Raw genomic sequence first — 15,636 nt, forward strand, 5'->3', positions numbered from 1 at the left:
CCTCGGGGAGGCCTTGCACCTGCTGCTGTTCTCCGGCGAAGCTCGAAGATCGAGTGCGCGTTAGCAAGGCTGCTGGCGTGACCCCCACGGCATGTGGGCCAGACGGGTGTGGGGGCGGGGTTCGTCCCCCATCTTCACGGACACAGAAGCATGCAGTTCAGACGATACCTGTGTGGATAATCAGGAACGTGTCCAGAAAGGATCCTTGGGTGCTTGAACACACAGAAAGGGGAGGGTTAAAGGGGGACCTTTTGCTGTCACCGCCCCCCACCCCGGGACCCAGCAGCCACCTTCTTTCTGTCACCTGGGGAAGAGCCCCGAGGACTCAGGCTGGGCTGCTTCCCTCCACGGAGTTCCTGGCTTCATGTCTGTGGCCCCCTCAACCTAGGGAAGGTCGGATTGGACCGGACAGGGAGGCAGAGCCGGAAGGGACTCTGGGGCCCGCAGGTGGCATCCCCCTGCCCTGCTGGCTCCTCCCCCTCCCAGCTCAGCGACAAGGATGGGGTCCCCGAGACGGAGCTGGTACCCCCCACCCCGGGAAACCAGGCGCCGAGAGAATGGGTGTGGTGACCCCAGGGGTGCACGGGTACAGTTACACCTCGCACTGGGTGGGGGTGACGATGACTCCATCAGAATCACTGAAAAATGAGACACGGCGACAAATCCGGGTGAAGACTTGCTCTCTGACTCTGCAGGCCCGTGCCCACGTGCTGCGCGGCGTAGGATCATGGCAGGGAACGCGCGGATTCCAGGTCTGTCTCCGCCACCCTCGGGCCACCTTGTCCCCGGTGGGTTGCTTATTACAGGAATTACTGTAAAGTGCACGCAGACGGAAGGCATTCACACTTGCCCCCTGTAATCGCTGGATTGGTTGTGCCCACGCTGAACCAGTAGTTGTTTGTGATGAGCACGTGAATGACTTTGTAGGTGAACAGGTGCTCCTGGGATGTTTGAAAGGCCCTTTAGAGGCACTTGGGTGGCTCAGTCAGTTAAGCATCCGACTTTGGCTCAGGTCATGATCTCACTGGTCATGGGTTCGAGCCCCACGTCGGGCTCTGTGCTGGGAGCCTGGAGCCTGCTTCTGATTCTGTGTCTCCCCCTCTGTCTCTCTCTGCCCCTTACCTGCTTGTGCATACATACACTCTCTCTCTCTCTCAAAAACTAATAAACATTTAAAAGTACTTTTAAAAAACAAAAAAAAAGTGCTTTGATGGTGGTGTCCTTTAACTCTCAAAGAGGTGAAATACCCCTCCAGATATTTAAAAAAATTTTTTTTAACATTTATTTATTTTTGAGAGACAGAAAGAGAGAGAGAGACAGAGCACGAGTGGGGGAGGGGCAGAGAGAGACAGAGACACAGAATCCGAAGCAGGCTCCAGGCTCCGAGCTGTCAGCACAGAGCCCAACGCGGGGCTCGAACCCACGAACCGTGAGATCATGACCCGAGCCAAAGTCGGATGCTTAACCGACTGAGCCACCCCACCTCTCCAGATAGTTAGTTGACTCTATCCTTATGCCCCCCATTTAATTAATTAAATGTAATTAATTAAGACATTAACTACATTTGCAGGAGGAGACTTCCGGAGTCCCACATCGGGTGGCTGAGCCCTTCCTCCGGCCTGTGGGGCCCGGCTGACCGGCTCTGAGCATGCCCTTCTCTAGCTGAGCCATCCCCTGGATCAAGCCGGTGTCGTTCCCGAGTCAGCACTGGGAACGGCAACACCAGGGGGATTGCAGGGGTGGATGGGGCAGGTTCTGAGAAGCTAGGAGCAGCACACATTCGTTGGTGTGGCCGAGGGGGCTGACCCCAGCAGGAGGGCCCCATGGCGACCACACTCTGTTGGGGCCTCTGATGCAGGCCAGGCCACAGCAAAGTCCCAACAAGGGGCGGGGGGGGGGGGGTCTCTGTCCCCAGTGCCTTCCTCTCTCTCTTCCAGCCTGTCCTCTCACCAGGCTCCCACTGCCACCCGAGGAGCCCCTAGGAACCCGACGTCTATACGGCAGATGTTTCTGACTCTCCAACGAGGTGAGTGAGGAAGAACACACGGTTCGGGTGACTGCCTCCTCACAAGGACCTTTTCAGCGTACCAGAGAGTTTTTAAAAATGCAAGGTTGAACCTCTCGTGCCTCAGTTAGGTCCCGGCCTCGCGTGCACGCACAGCTGCCCTGTCACCTTGCCGTTGGGCAATCGTGCAGGAGGCTTAACTGGGCCACCTGGCAGGGATGCGGCCTGCCATCTGGGTCACATTCCTGCATCCACCCGGCGTGGGCACAGAATTGCAGGGACCGCATTCATCAGGATGGCCCAGGGCAGGCTCTTGGCAGGCCGGCTGGCCCACAGTAGGCAGCCAAGCCCTGCCTCTGGCCCCGAGCCCTCCCCACCCCGCCTCCCTGCAGGGCGGCATGACTCAGGCTCTTCGACGGGTCCATCGCCAGGCTGGGATTTGAGGGCACATCCTGTTGACAGCTCACCCTCAGGGTGGGAGGTGGGGGGCCCAGAAGGCCCTGCCGGTGGGGGGATGGCCCCTCGGACCCTCCTTGGTGGGCATCTGCGGGACGGTGATCTGGTTACCCGGCCACTCCAGCAGGCTCTTCGACAGGAATCTGTCTTCCCCAGGAAGGGCCCGGGCCAGAGCAGAAGCTCCCTGTGAGTCCCTCGAATGAACCCTCGATGAACTTCCTTCCCCTCTGGTTTTGAAAGAGTCCGTGCCCCCTGGACTTCAGAGCACAAAAGGCAATTCATCTTCTTTGGACGGATCTGCGCCCAAGCACTCGAGAAACGAGACCCCTTCCTTTCCAGCCTCTAACGTTTTCCTCTTTCCGTAGCATGCTGAGGGAAAGAGCACAGGCTCTGGGGCGGATACTCCCTAGGGTCAGACTCTGGCTCTGCCCCTTTCTCACTGTGTGGCCTGGGGTAAGTGACTCAGCCTCTCTGAACTCAGCTTCCTCACTCTGAAAACAGGATGATGCTATCCTCTGCGCGTTGCCTGAAAACGAAGTGAGCCCGTCCAGCCGAGCGCCAGCTACGGCGTCTGTCCACCAGCCACCCGGCCACACGCAGGGCATCGAAGGGACCCCCACCACGGGTCATGCAGCGAGGCCGGGGCCGATTCTGTGGCAGTCACTCCCGCCGGGGGGCGGCTCCCAGCCCTTGCGTGCTGTGCTGCGGGAGTTAGTGCACCTGCCAGGACCATTGCCCGCCCCCCAGAGAAGGGGTCACGCGCCAGGATGAAGCTCGTCAGCCAGTCCTATGAATGGGGAGGAAGGAGAAGTCAAGGTCAAACAGAGAGGGAAGCCTTGTCTGGCATAGAGCCTGACTCTGGTCGTGGGCCACCTTCAATGTCTATATATTTATTTTGAGAGAGAGAGAGAGAGAGAGAGAGAGAGAGGATCCCAAGCAGGCTCCATGCTGTCAGCACAGAGCCCGACGCAGGGCTCCGACGGTGAGATCATGACCTGAGTCAAAATCAAGAGACCCTTAACCCACTGAGGCACCTGGTGGTGGGCCACCTTTGACAGGGTTCACAGGTGCCCCGTAGCCACCACGGCAAGACTGGAAACCAGCCTGAGACACCCCGAGCCTCCGGATTGTGGAAATGACCAGGGCCCTGTGAACGTAGCCAAGGAGACGGTCAGATGTCCCCTCGGACCCCACTGCCCAGGCCCCTGGAGCCAAATCTCGAAGGCATTTTGCCAAGAGGGAATTCTGGGAATGTCTTCCGTGCAGCTCCCCTGGAGGAAACTGCACGTTTGTAATCCGGGGTCGTCTGTCCGACTTTAAACTCGGTTCGGGGTCGCCCACGGCCCCGGCTGCGGCCGTCCGAGCACACGCGATGATTCAAGAGGTGATCACAACCGTGCACACTGAAGAAGGAACTTCGCTACCAAGTTACAGACAAACTACACCTCCCAGAACCTCCTCCTTTCCCCTTCTGCAAACTTAGCCTAATTACTTGGGATTAAGTATACTTGGGAATAAGTCTATACATCCTGATTTTTTGGGTTAAGCACTTTCAAAAATCCATAAGGACAGGTGGCTCAGTGGCAACAAACAACTTGAAATGTTAACATGTGTAACTTTGTTTATAGATAGGAAACACATACGACACTTAGTAATTTTTAAAAATGTAACATCATCGCGGAACCTCCTGGTTTGGCAGGAAAAGACGTCAAACTACTTCCCTCCTGGGATGCACAGAGTCCCCCCAAATGAGGGACTGGATGGGGATCACCCAGCAGGCCACGTGTGTCTACATTTTGGAAATGTTCTTTACGTGAAACAAAAAAAAGGGACCAATGGAGCCACAGCCTGTGGTCTGTCTCACAAGCAGCAGAACATTCTGCAGTAGACTTTGAAAACCCAGCTTTTACTGTTGCCTCCCTGCCACCGTGGGACCACCTGGTCCGAGGGTCACAGTGATGCCTTCTAGAGAGTTCCAGGTAGGCTGCTGTCTCTGGTGGGTCCTGTAGGTTCACGTGAAGACGGTCTCCCTGGGGTGGCAGTATGAGAGCCTGGCTCGGGAAGGGTGGCCGGGACCCAAGGGCCCCAGCCCCGCCCCGAGGCCCCCCGCCCCCACCCCAGCCGCTCACAGAAGCTCCATTCAAAGCAGCCTGGCTCTCTTTCAGGCGGGGTTAACACCAGCTCCGGGAACTTGCTGGAGCCCACCACATCTTGGAAGGTTTGGTGGGGAGGAGAGACCTTTCTAGGCAGAGAGCAGCGTCCCGGCTCCTTGGGCTAAAGGGATTCGGGGTGGCGGAGACGGGACTGTGCCGAGAGCGGGGGGTATCGCCAGCCGGGGTGCTGATGGCCAGGTCCTCCACGCAGGGGATGAATGGGCCCGGGCGCAGGGGGACAGTGGCTGGGAGCAGAGGCGGAAGGAGACTGGCATGCTCCCAGGTTTCCGAGATGTTTCTGTTCCTGTCGCATGGTTTGGCCACCTGCATTTTCCCGGTCACCCGTCCCACGTCCCACCCCTCATTTCCCCTTAATTCTCTTCTACACCGAAGTCAGTCAGCATCTACCTGTTTACATTCCCTTTGTAAAAACTTACAGCCAGGTGACAAATTCCAAACCAAGGGCTGGTTGTTAGTTTACAGTTTGTTTCAAGCCTCTAAGTGAGCCAGTGGGCGAGTACGCCTGGGAACACGGGCGGTGGAGGAAAGAGACTGGTTCCACCAGTCACACCGGACTGGCCGTCTGGTAACCGGGGACAAGGCCACAGCCAGCCAGAACAGGGAGACTCGGAGCCCCAGGTGTCTAGTTATCCCTGATATGCTGGTAAGGGGGCAGCAGTACCCGAATTATTCAATTGCACGGATCTGGCTACAGGTCAGAACGTAATTCGGTGTTTCCTCCAAATAAGAAGAGATTTCTTAAAGAAGGAGCGTTCTTCCCCCCCCCCCCCCATTGCCCCCAGGGGAACGTTTAATGGCCAGGTAGCTTGCAGAAAGCTCGCAGGATCATTCTGCTTCCTCTTTCTAATATCAGACCTGCCAAGTAAGGGCTCGCTCCCCGCCCCCTGCCCCCAGCTCACCTGGGCACTCCCCGCCAGCTTCCTGTTCTGTTTCCCACAAGGGCTCCTGGACCAGCTGCCTCCCAATCCCTTCCTCTTTCTCAAAGAAAGGCCCCTGGGGTGTAACCTCCTTCATCCTTCTGCTGCTCCCTGCCCAGAACTTCAAACTCACCCTCGTCTCTCCTGGCCTGGAGCCTCTAAGCAAGCAATAATCTCCTGTAAGGGCCTGTTCCCTCCCGGCCACGTGCTAGGCCTCCTTTAAACCCTTCTCTTGGATGCTTGGGGTCACCTTCTAGCTGGCCTGTCTGCCCCCTCCGGCTTCCTTCCGACCGGACCTCCCTCCACCTTCTGCTGGCAGTGACACTTGTAAAATTCCATTTTTTTTCCCGCTCTGTGCTTCATTAAGACAGCTTGCCACTTCTTTTCCATGGCACAATCCACTACCCATAACTGGGGGGCTCCAGTTCCAGCTTCCGCCCACCTCCCGACTGCCTCCAACTCTCACACCCCTTTGCCCTCTCTGCCTCAGGGCCTTTGCATGCACGCACGCGTGCGCACGCACACACACACTTGTTCATATGCCCTTGTGCTGACCCCCCTGCCTCCAGCCAGGCACCTCACTCCTGTCTTTAACACCTGGTGTCCCGCACAGATCTAGCACATCACCCGTGGTTCTCTTTGCTCCACTGTTCCCAGGGCTCTTGCATAGTAAATCTCAAAAATGCCACTCTCCTGTGGACCAGATCTAGGCCCCAATCCCAGATCTGCCAAACTAGCCTGTCTCCTTAGCGAACTCCCCTCTGAGCCAGCTTCTAAGGCTTTACTTTCCCAGCGCAGGGGCAGGGAGGGGCTGAGGGGGAAGCAGGGAGGACCCCTCCCCTGCAACCCCAGAGCCAGAATCCCCAGTGATGTTAGCAACCGGGCTGACCCTGGCTAGGTGAGCGACGGCTAAGCCCTTGGGTCTGGCCAACCCACTTCAAGGTCAAATCCGCCTCCAACAGCTGCAGAAAATACCTGCGATTCACTACTTTGTGATTTAGGCCTTTCCTTCGGCCTTGGAGAATCTGGGGCTAGTGTTTTGCGGCATTTCCTACGAATGGGGGCCAAGTCTCCCAGGCGAGGGGCGCAGGGGGCATGCCGCCCGCGCGCGCGCGCGCGCGCGCGCGCACACACACACACACACACACACACACACACACACACACGACACACACGCGCACAACGCGCAACGACACACCCACACGAAGTTGGGGCATTTTTTTCTGAGACCTTCTGGGGCAGGAGCACGCCGCAGCCCGTGAGGCCAGGCTCCAGGCCCTCCAGACTTCAGGGATTAGTCGTGGATTTCTGGGGACTTTCCGAGTCCGTTAAAGCCAGACAGTGTCTTGCCGCTGGGCAGATGGTGATCCTAGAAACCACCCTTCCACGCGCACAGGCGCGCACACACACGCGCACGGAAGCCAAGCCGGCCGGCCCCGCGGCGGCCCTGGGGTCCACCCAGCTGGAAAGCCCCGCGCAACCGAGCTGTCGCGGCGCCACGCCGGGGCCACGTCCGCGCGGGGGGAGGCCGGCCCCCGCCCCTCCCACCCCCGCCACGGCCCGCGACGGTCGCCGGAGGGCCGAGCGGCGCGCGCACGTGGCTGGGCGGGGCCCGACCGGGGCGCCGGGCCGCGGGGCCTTTAAGGGGCCGAGGGTGGGGCGGGACGCGGGGGTTGGGGGGGACGCGGTCGGGACGGCCCGGGCGCAGGGGCGGTCCCGGCCCCGCAGGCCCCGCCCCGGCCCGAGCCTCCTCCGGCCACTGCCGGGCCGCGGGCGGGACGCCCGGGGCGGCGCGCGGAGGAGGAAGCTCGCCGGCCGCGGCCCGGGACCTGCCCAGACGCGCCGGTCGGGAACGCCGGGCGCCGCGTCCCCATTTCCCAGGTGTGCGGGGCCGGGGCGCAGTCCCGGGCCGCGGCCGCACATCGCCTCCTGCTCGCCCCGCGCGGCCGCCTGGCCTCCGGGCCCGCTCAGCCAGCCGCGCACCCCCGGCCCCGCCGCGCCCCCCTCCACGCCCCCCGCGAGCCCCGCCGGCCGCGCGCTCATGTCCTAGGCTCGCCGCCCGCCGGCCCTGCACCCCGGCCGGGGGGCTGCCCTGGGAAGTTGGGGCCAGGCGCGCCGGGTATGCGCCATCACCATGTCCCGCCTGGGCTGGTGGCTCGGTGAGGTCCAGTGGCTGCTCTTGGTGTCGCTCTTCGTCGTGGCCCTGGGCACGGTGGGCCTGTACCTGGCGCAGTGGGCGCTGGCCAGGGCGCGACCCCGGCCCCCGCGGCGGGCTGCCGAGCCTGGCGAGGGCCGGCGCCCCGAGTCGGACGCGCTGCTCGCCTGGATCCTGACGCTGAACAGCTGGAGGAACCAGTGGCAGGCCGCCTGGGTGACCGCCCTGAATGATGAGGCCGAACGGAAAGGGTGAGTTGTCTGCGAGGGCGGCTCGTGGCCGCGGGGCTGGTGGCCGGGTGCGGGCGGTCGCGGCAGCGCTCTGCCCTGGAGCCTCGCCACAGCCCCGGCCTGATGCAAGTGAGCCTCCCCCGCGGCAGAGCGCTCTGGAAAGTTAGGAGACAGACCGGAGAGCGAAGGACCCGTGATGGGGGACCAAGACAAAGCGGCTGGATCTTGCCCCCCACACATCACGTGTGCCAGACCCCGGGCGCCCCGGGAGGGGCTTGTGGGAGGCGCCCACTGCCCTCCTGGCTCCCCTGCCCCTTCTGGAGTCCCAGGTGGATTCCGGTACCAGCGGGACACTTACTGCTTTTGCACCTGATGGATGAGTAACCGTGACCCCAATACGATCCCTTGTATAGAAATGCATTTTTCCCCGAGAATGTATTTCCCAAAGGCCTGCGTTCCTTGACCCATGGAGGTGGTGGCCGTTTGCTGAGTGCCAGCCACTTGCGGGACATCGTTCGGGGGGCTTTCGGTACCTCGATCTGCTTTTTGGATCCTCACGACACCTGGCACAGAGGTGTTGTCAACATTGTACAGGTGGGGAAACTGAGGCCTAGACAGGCTCGGCGACCCGCCCAAGGTCGCACGGCCTGTGGGTGGCCGAGCTGGGATTGGGAGCCAGCTGCCTCCGCCCTCAAAGCTCAGGGACTTATCACGTAACTGCTCCTGCGTTCTCCTGCGGTGAGTTTCTTCCGTGGCTGATGGTGTGGTGACTTACTTTTACGCTTGAGACATCTTGATGACAAGCCCCTGGCGTCCACTCTTTCTAGGCGTTCCACAGAGGGATCGAGGCCTGGTGTGTTTGGGGAGGTACCCCCCAGTCTTTGCTCCTCACCCTTGGCTGTCACCCTCCTTCACCTGCCTGTGCAGCTCAGGGGAGAAGCCTGTGGCCATTCGCTTTAAGGAGAGTGAACGCTTCGTGTCTGGATGCCTCACCCTCCAGAATAGTCCCTAGGGGCCCCTCTGGCTGGTCTTTCCCCCTGGCCTTGACGTGCCCAGCCAGAGATTTAAAAAACGAAGAGTCTTTGAGTGTAAATGAATATAAATTCATCAACTCAAAAGACCGTGTTCTGAGCTATTGAAAAAATAAACTGTACCTTTTAGATGAAAAAAAAAAAAAAAAAAAACAGCTCAAGGTCAGCTGACTGCCGTCTGTCTTGATGCCTAGAATCTGTGCCCCAGCTGCCCAGAGCTGGACATCTCCTACTCAGGGGCACCCCCTCACCTCTCCCCCTCTCTTGCTCTCTCTCTCAAGTTATCTCCACACCCAGGCTTGAACTCACAACCCTGAGATCGAGAGTCACGAGCTTTCCTGATTGAGCCAGCCAGAGACTCTGGAACCACCCCACCTCTTGTGGGGGACTTAAAGCCATGTGACCTCACGCATGTGTGCAAACACGGATTCGTTTCCCCAGGAGGCCGCTGTCTTTGACCCCCGCGGGTGACCTGGCGTCGTGGGCCTGGGTTCCGTGGCCGCGCATACTTTGGGCTGGTGGTGTGAACAGGTGGGGGCCCCTTCCCAGGTCTCTGTCAAATTCGAGCAAGCCTGGGCCGCGTGATCTGCGGCGGCCCTCACGTCTAACCGTGGGACTCCCGACAGCTTCCGGCGCAGAGGCATGACCCTTGCGACCTGCAGATGTGGGATGGCCCTGCTTCAGTCGTGTCTCTTCAGGTCCTGACGTTTCTTGATTGGCCTAAAAAAAATAGGGTTGCCTTAGATGGGATGCTTCCAGATTACCCACGTGCCTGGAGCGTTGAGGAAGAAAGGAGGAACGCTCTGGTCTGGAATTGGTCTTTGGTCGGCCAGGTAGAGCCGAGAACACCGAAGAAATAGCTGAAGGTGTTGCCCAGGTCACCCGCGTTTTTTGTGTGGGAGCGGGCCGCGCTCTGTGTTCGGGGACAGAGATTTGGCCTGTGTGTTCTCTGTTCTCTACCTGCTGCTGGCCACACCTGCAGGGTCTTAGACATCAGTGTTTCCCCGGCGCCTGCCCGGAAGTGGCAGTAATGCACCGGGGTCAAGCTGAAAACGGGCAGATCTGCTCTGATGGCTTTGCGAGGACGCAGGTTCGTCGCCATCGTGGTGTCAGGTGCCGATTGGCTGTGGGTGCCTGGTGTTTCTCCGCCCGCCCTGATGCCCGGAAGCGTTGCTTGATTTGATCTCAGATGGCACGTTTTGCAGACAGGATCTGGGTAAGTGAGTCGTCGTACCCTGCCCTGTCCAGGCCCACCGCTGTCCCCGCGCTGACTGGCGGCCTGGGTAGAGCAGGTGCTGGTGTGGCGTGAGTGGTTGTCCCGACCCTGGTGGCCGGCCAGCCCCGCGGGAGTTTCCCTTGTCGTCCTCCTCCGGCTCTGTTCCCGCTAATCCCCGATTAGGGTTGACACCCAGAGCCTGCTCTCCGCCCCAGAACAGCAGCTTAGCGGCGCCCTCCTGCCCCTGCCCTGGCCTGGGACGCCCCTTCTCAGCCCGTCACTGGGGGGGTTGAGGACACACTGGCTGGCATCTTCCATGCAGGTGGAATTGTCTGTCACCGGAGACAGTGGCCCTTCCCCACGTAAGCTCTCTGCTCCAGCTTTGAATTTTAACTCTGGAGGGAACCCTAAACTCTGTAGCAGAGCCCCTTCCGTGTGCTGGAGAGGCCGGGCTCACCTAGCCCCAGGGCGGTTGTCCCTGTGCTGTGCCCGTGGCTGGAGTCCCGCTCGCCGTGCACGGCAGGTTTCCCTTTGAGACCCACACGTTCCCATGATTGAGGCACAGCCGGAAAGGGTGAAAGGGCGCGGTTGTTTGACCTAGCGTCCTAACAATGGGCATCTCTGGCGTCCGAGGACGGATCAGTGACTTGCGGCCTCTCCTTTGACCCCGGATGACCAGTGACTGTGGCAGTGCAGGCCGCTCGTGTCAGACGGGCCCCTGGGATTCCGGCTTTCGCTCCAGAGGCATTTGTAAATTAGGCGGGATGGTGACTCGGGGAGCCACAAGAGGAAAGCCTCGCCGCTGGGCCAGCTGGTGGGGTGGTGCCGGGGGCTTGGGGAGCACAGACGGGTTGCCCCTCCCCCGCCCCACAGTTCAGACCCGGTAGGTTGGCCAAACGCAGGCAGCACATACTGTGGTTGTCCCCAGCTCCCCAGGTAGCTTCTCGCCAGTGAGGGGCCTGCAGAGACACCCCTGTCCCTCAGCCGGCCACCAGGCAATCAGGGTCCCCCCCCACCCAGCCACACGTCCCCCCTGGTGCTGCAAACACGGGATTCCCATCCAGCTGGTGGCGGTTGGGTCGCGGAGAACAGAAAGCCGCCAGAGCTGGCTCAGTCGCCGGCCTGGGAACTAATACCCCAGCATCCCAAGGCAACAGCTGGCGCTCTCCCTCCGGCCCCCCTGCACTTACCTGAATGTTTACAAAGCGGTTTGTGGTGAGCGTCAGCGGCCCCACTGGTGCTGTGTGTCCCCAGCAACGAGCCAGGAGGCCCTGGAAGCCAGGGTGCTGGTGGACGGGCAGCCGGGGTAGGGTGTCCCTCTCAGGGCAGACGCTGCCGGGCCACACAGGGGGAGAGTGGGGGGTCGGGGGTGGGCCCAGAGCGAGGGCTGTGTTCCGTGGCTGGTGCTTCTGGACTTGGATGGAAGGGGGCTGCCCACCTTGGCTGAGGCCCTGAGTTAGGAGGGTCACCCAAGCTATTTGTCTCTTGAGTCATTTGCCTGGGGATTTTTTCGGAGGAATGTTCTCAATGCAGAGGACCAGCACTGCGGGACAATTTGTGGTCTTTCTTAAAAAAAAAAAAAAAAAAAAAAAGACGCCGTGTGAACTTGAACCGTGTTATTAATAGCTCTGACTTGTGTATGAGCCTTGACATTTGAAAAAGTAAACAAAGCGACAAGACTTCACGGTTTTTCGCCGCGAGCTTTGAGCGGCGCTCACAAAAAATCCAAACTTCGTGACCGGCGCGCGGCCACAATATAGGAGGTCAGTCGGTAAGAACGTGAAGGTGACTTTGCGTCAGGGCCGTGGATCTGTCCCACCCTGAACTGATTGTCTTTCTGTTGCTCAAACATTCAGGGTTCTGTCCTTGTGGGGCCTTCCCACGGGCCATTCCTTTTGTCCGGAACACTTCATTAACCTTCCAGGTCTCAGCGCAGAGGCCCCCGGGCCTCCCGTTCTGTGAGGATGCTGCCCCAGCCCCAGCCCAGCCACCTGCCCTGCTCCCTCCACCTCGTGGTCACTTGTGCCCTGGTCTGCTCCCGGGATGGTGAGCCCGGCCAGACCCCTGACCCTCCGGGCACAGCCGCCTCTGCACCCAGCACAAGGCTGGCCTGGAGCAGGTGGCAGTCGGGGGGTGAATGTCAGGCCCTGGTAGGAACCTGTCCCTGGAGGAGGAGGAACCGGGGGGGGGGGGGGGCACGTGCATCACCCCGTCTGGACACAGGCCTTCCCTCCCTGGGAGCCGGCCAAGCCTGGGCAAAACAAGCTGTTTCATGTGCTTTGTTTTTCACTTCCAAAGAATCAACAGTAAACGAGGCTCACTGATGACTTTGCAAATTGTCGATCCGCAACCCGGGAGGAGGCTCCAGTTCCGGCTGGGCTTTGCGCTCACCCGTTCTCCTAAAGAGACAGGAATTCGGGGGAAGGAAGAGTGGGTGTCGTGCGTACGTCAACTTGAACGCGGCCAAAGCTAACTTCCATTCCCGCCGGCCCGGCCGTGGGTTGCTGAGGAGGGAGGGGACTTCTCGAACAGCTTGGAACAGCAGTGTGTGCCCTGTTGAGGCCAGAAGGCAGCTCTGGGGCTGTGTGACCTTGGGCAAGCCTGACCTCTCTGTGCTTCCTCGGTAGAAGAGGACAGTTTGGGGTTCAACCTGGAAAACAGTCCACCACGGGTGAGATGGGCCCCGTGTAGGGCAGGTAGGAAGAAGGGTCAATAAAGGTGGGCAGTTTCCTTGCAAAGCCTTTAAAAAGAAAACAAGACAACTTTTTACTGCTTTTAGATAGAGTTACAAAAATAACAGAGTTCCATACATTTCCTCGCCCAGCCTTACATAACCAGAACATAGCATCGGAACCAAGAAATTAACATCGGCACAATGTTACCAGAATTCCTAGTGCCCTGATACAAGCAGTGTGACATAGGAGGAATTGACATCCGCACAAAGCCTTTAGCTGAAGACCTTCCTCAAATTTCACCCAGCCTGCCAGTACCCTTTCATCGTTCCGGGGTCCCACGCAGGTCCCACGGCGGGCACTGAACCGCGGTCTCGCCCAGTCTCCCCGAGTCTATAATCGTTCCCCAGGCTTTCATTGTCTTGCATGACCTTGAGGACTCTGAAGAGGATGGACTGTCGTGTTGCCCCATGCCCCTCGGCTTGGTGTTTTTACAGGATTGGGCTGTGAAACCACAGGAGTCATGTGCCCCTATTAGTGTCCTGTATCGTGGGCTTTGTGATGTCAGAGTACTGGGACGTTGGCCTCGGTCCCGTGGTCAGGATAGTTTCTGTCGGGTTTTCTGCTTTATACCTTGTCTCCTGTCCTGTCCTCGCCTTTGTGGTGAACAGATACTTCCGGGAGCTACTTTGAGACGATGTAAATCTGACACTTGTCAAACTTCAGCTCACTGATTTCGGCACCCGGGGTGTACCTGGTCTGCAACATTTGCTTCCGTATAGTTTGTGGCTGATGGTTCTCCGTTTCCTTCTCTCCTGCGTTTGTTCATTACAATTCTGCGAGAAAGAGCTACCCGTCTCCTCCTTGTCCGTATCCACTCGATGATCGGCACTTGGGCGGCTCGTGGATATTTCTTGGTAGCCTCTTGTGTTCTTCCACCCAGATACCAAACATGTACTGATTTGGCGCTTCCTTTCTTCGTGACTCCACAAGACGTTTGTTCTAGACTCCTCTGCAGCTTTTTATTTTCCCCTCTTCCAGCCCTGGGTTCAGCCACTTCTGCCAGCAGTGCTGCTGCCTTTCCTTGGGGAGGTGTTTAGAAACCAAGATCTGGGCATCGTGTGTGCTCATTACTGCTGGGGTCTCATTCCTTCCAGACCCTTTCAGTGCACAGAGCTGAGAAATAAGTGTGTGTTTGCACATGTCGGCCATTCTGGACCTTTCTGTCCGCCTCCGAGAGAGCATGACTTCACACTGATGGCTCGGATTGCAGCCGGACAGCGCAGAGTTCAGCCTCCTCCTTTCCTTAATTGTACCTTCCGTCTCCAAGACTGAGGCATCTGGCCCTTCCTGTCTGTAACATATTTACTTACTGGGTCAGTTCTAGGACTCGCACAAAGTCGTTTCAGCATTGCTAAGGTTAGCGCCCACGAGAAACACGCCTACTGACGAGGTTATGCCTGCTGCAGTCAGGCTGTTGTCATCCAAAGTTTCTTAGGTGAGAGGTGTGTCTTCCCACCCGTTTGGGGGTGGGGGTTATGGCGTTCATTTGTAATAGGGGTAGGTTTGTCTGTTGGTGTTTGTGTTCCATCTGGGATTTCTCCCACATCCTGACTTTTTTTAGAGTTCATTTATTTTTTTTTTATTTTTTTTAATGTTTATTTATTTTTGAGAGAGAAAGACAGAGGGTGAGCAAGGGAGGGGCAGAGAGAGAGGGAGACACAGAATCCGAAGCAGGCTCCAGGCTCCGAGCTGTCAGCACAGAGCCTGACACGGGGCTTGAACTCACGAGCTGTGAGATCGTGACCTGAGCCGAAATCAGCTGCCCAACCGACTGAGCCACCCAGACGCCCCAAGAGTTCATTTATTTAAGAGAGAGAGAGAGAGAGCAGGGGAGGGGTGGGGCGGGAGAGAGAGAAAATCCCAAGCAGGCTTCCCACCATCAGCACAGAGCCCGACTCGGAGCTGTGAGATCGTGATCTGAGCCAAAAGCAAGAGTCAGATGCTTAACCAACTAAACCACCCAGACACCCCCCGCTCCTGATTTTTAAAATTCATTTTTTACCCAGTGATTTGGAATGCCACGTTCGACGTATACGAAGTGTGTCCGTGCATTTGGGTGTATACGAAGTGTGTCCGTGCATCTGGGTGTATTCTGGACGGGCTGTTCTAGTCCCCTGGACCGTCTGCGTGTTCATGCACCTGCACCACACAGTTTGAATCGCGGAGGTTCTGTAACGTGTGTTCACGCTGGGTGGTCCTCCTCCTGGTGTTCCTTCCTCAGCGTGCTCCTGCCGATGCCTGTGTGTTGCTTCTCCGTGCGGGCGTGAAGTCTTGCCCTGTAGACTCTGCAACGGACAGGGTGTGAGCGATTCCGCGTGCTCGCTGGGCTTCCGGAACCCGAGCCTCAGGCAGCGTGGGAGGGAAAAGGAATCCCCGGGTCCTTATTTGAACACAAATGCCGTACTTCCTTTGCGAGACCGCCGCTTGACATTGAATCTCCCAGCGGAACCTTCTCAGGGTTTGAGTCCCAAAGGTGCCGGAGGTGGGAGAGGACAACTTGCGTCCACTGATCTGGGGGCAGCAGGTGATGATGTTGAATCTCTATCAATCAGCTCCCTGAGCCAGCGGTTCTGTGCGCTCAGCGAGCTCGCGGCGGGCACCTGCCGCTGGCCAGCAGGGCACACACGGACACAACCTCCGGCCGTGGGGAGTGTCTGCAGAGGGGCCCGGGCCGTGACTGCATCTCTCTTGAGAAGTAGACTGGATTCTCCCCTGAT

The 15,636-nt window shown here is 58.8% G+C and overlaps 1 protein-coding gene across 4 annotated transcripts in view; it reads left to right on the plus strand.

Annotated features, from left to right (window-relative positions):
• Positions 1-7,357: 7,357 nt before the first annotated feature.
• C2CD2 (C2 calcium dependent domain containing 2) overlaps positions 7,358-15,636 on the plus strand; it is a 51,339-nt gene continuing 43,060 nt past the window's right edge. Inside the window, exon 1 of one of the 4 annotated variants that reach the window (XM_045036583.1) lies at positions 7,358-7,958. In XM_045036583.1, coding sequence (XP_044892518.1) covers positions 7,687-7,958 — 272 coding nt within the window. In that variant the 5' untranslated portion in view covers positions 7,358-7,686. Of the gene's footprint in view, positions 7,959-10,136; positions 10,185-15,636 lie in introns of those variants that run through there. The other 3 variants (XM_045036584.1, XM_045036582.1, XM_045036585.1) reach the window with 3 other exon arrangements.

Source organism: Felis catus, chromosome C2 (genome assembly GCF_018350175.1).
Source record: "Felis catus isolate Fca126 chromosome C2, F.catus_Fca126_mat1.0, whole genome shotgun sequence".
NCBI classification, from domain to species: Eukaryota; Metazoa; Chordata; class Mammalia; order Carnivora; family Felidae; genus Felis; species Felis catus.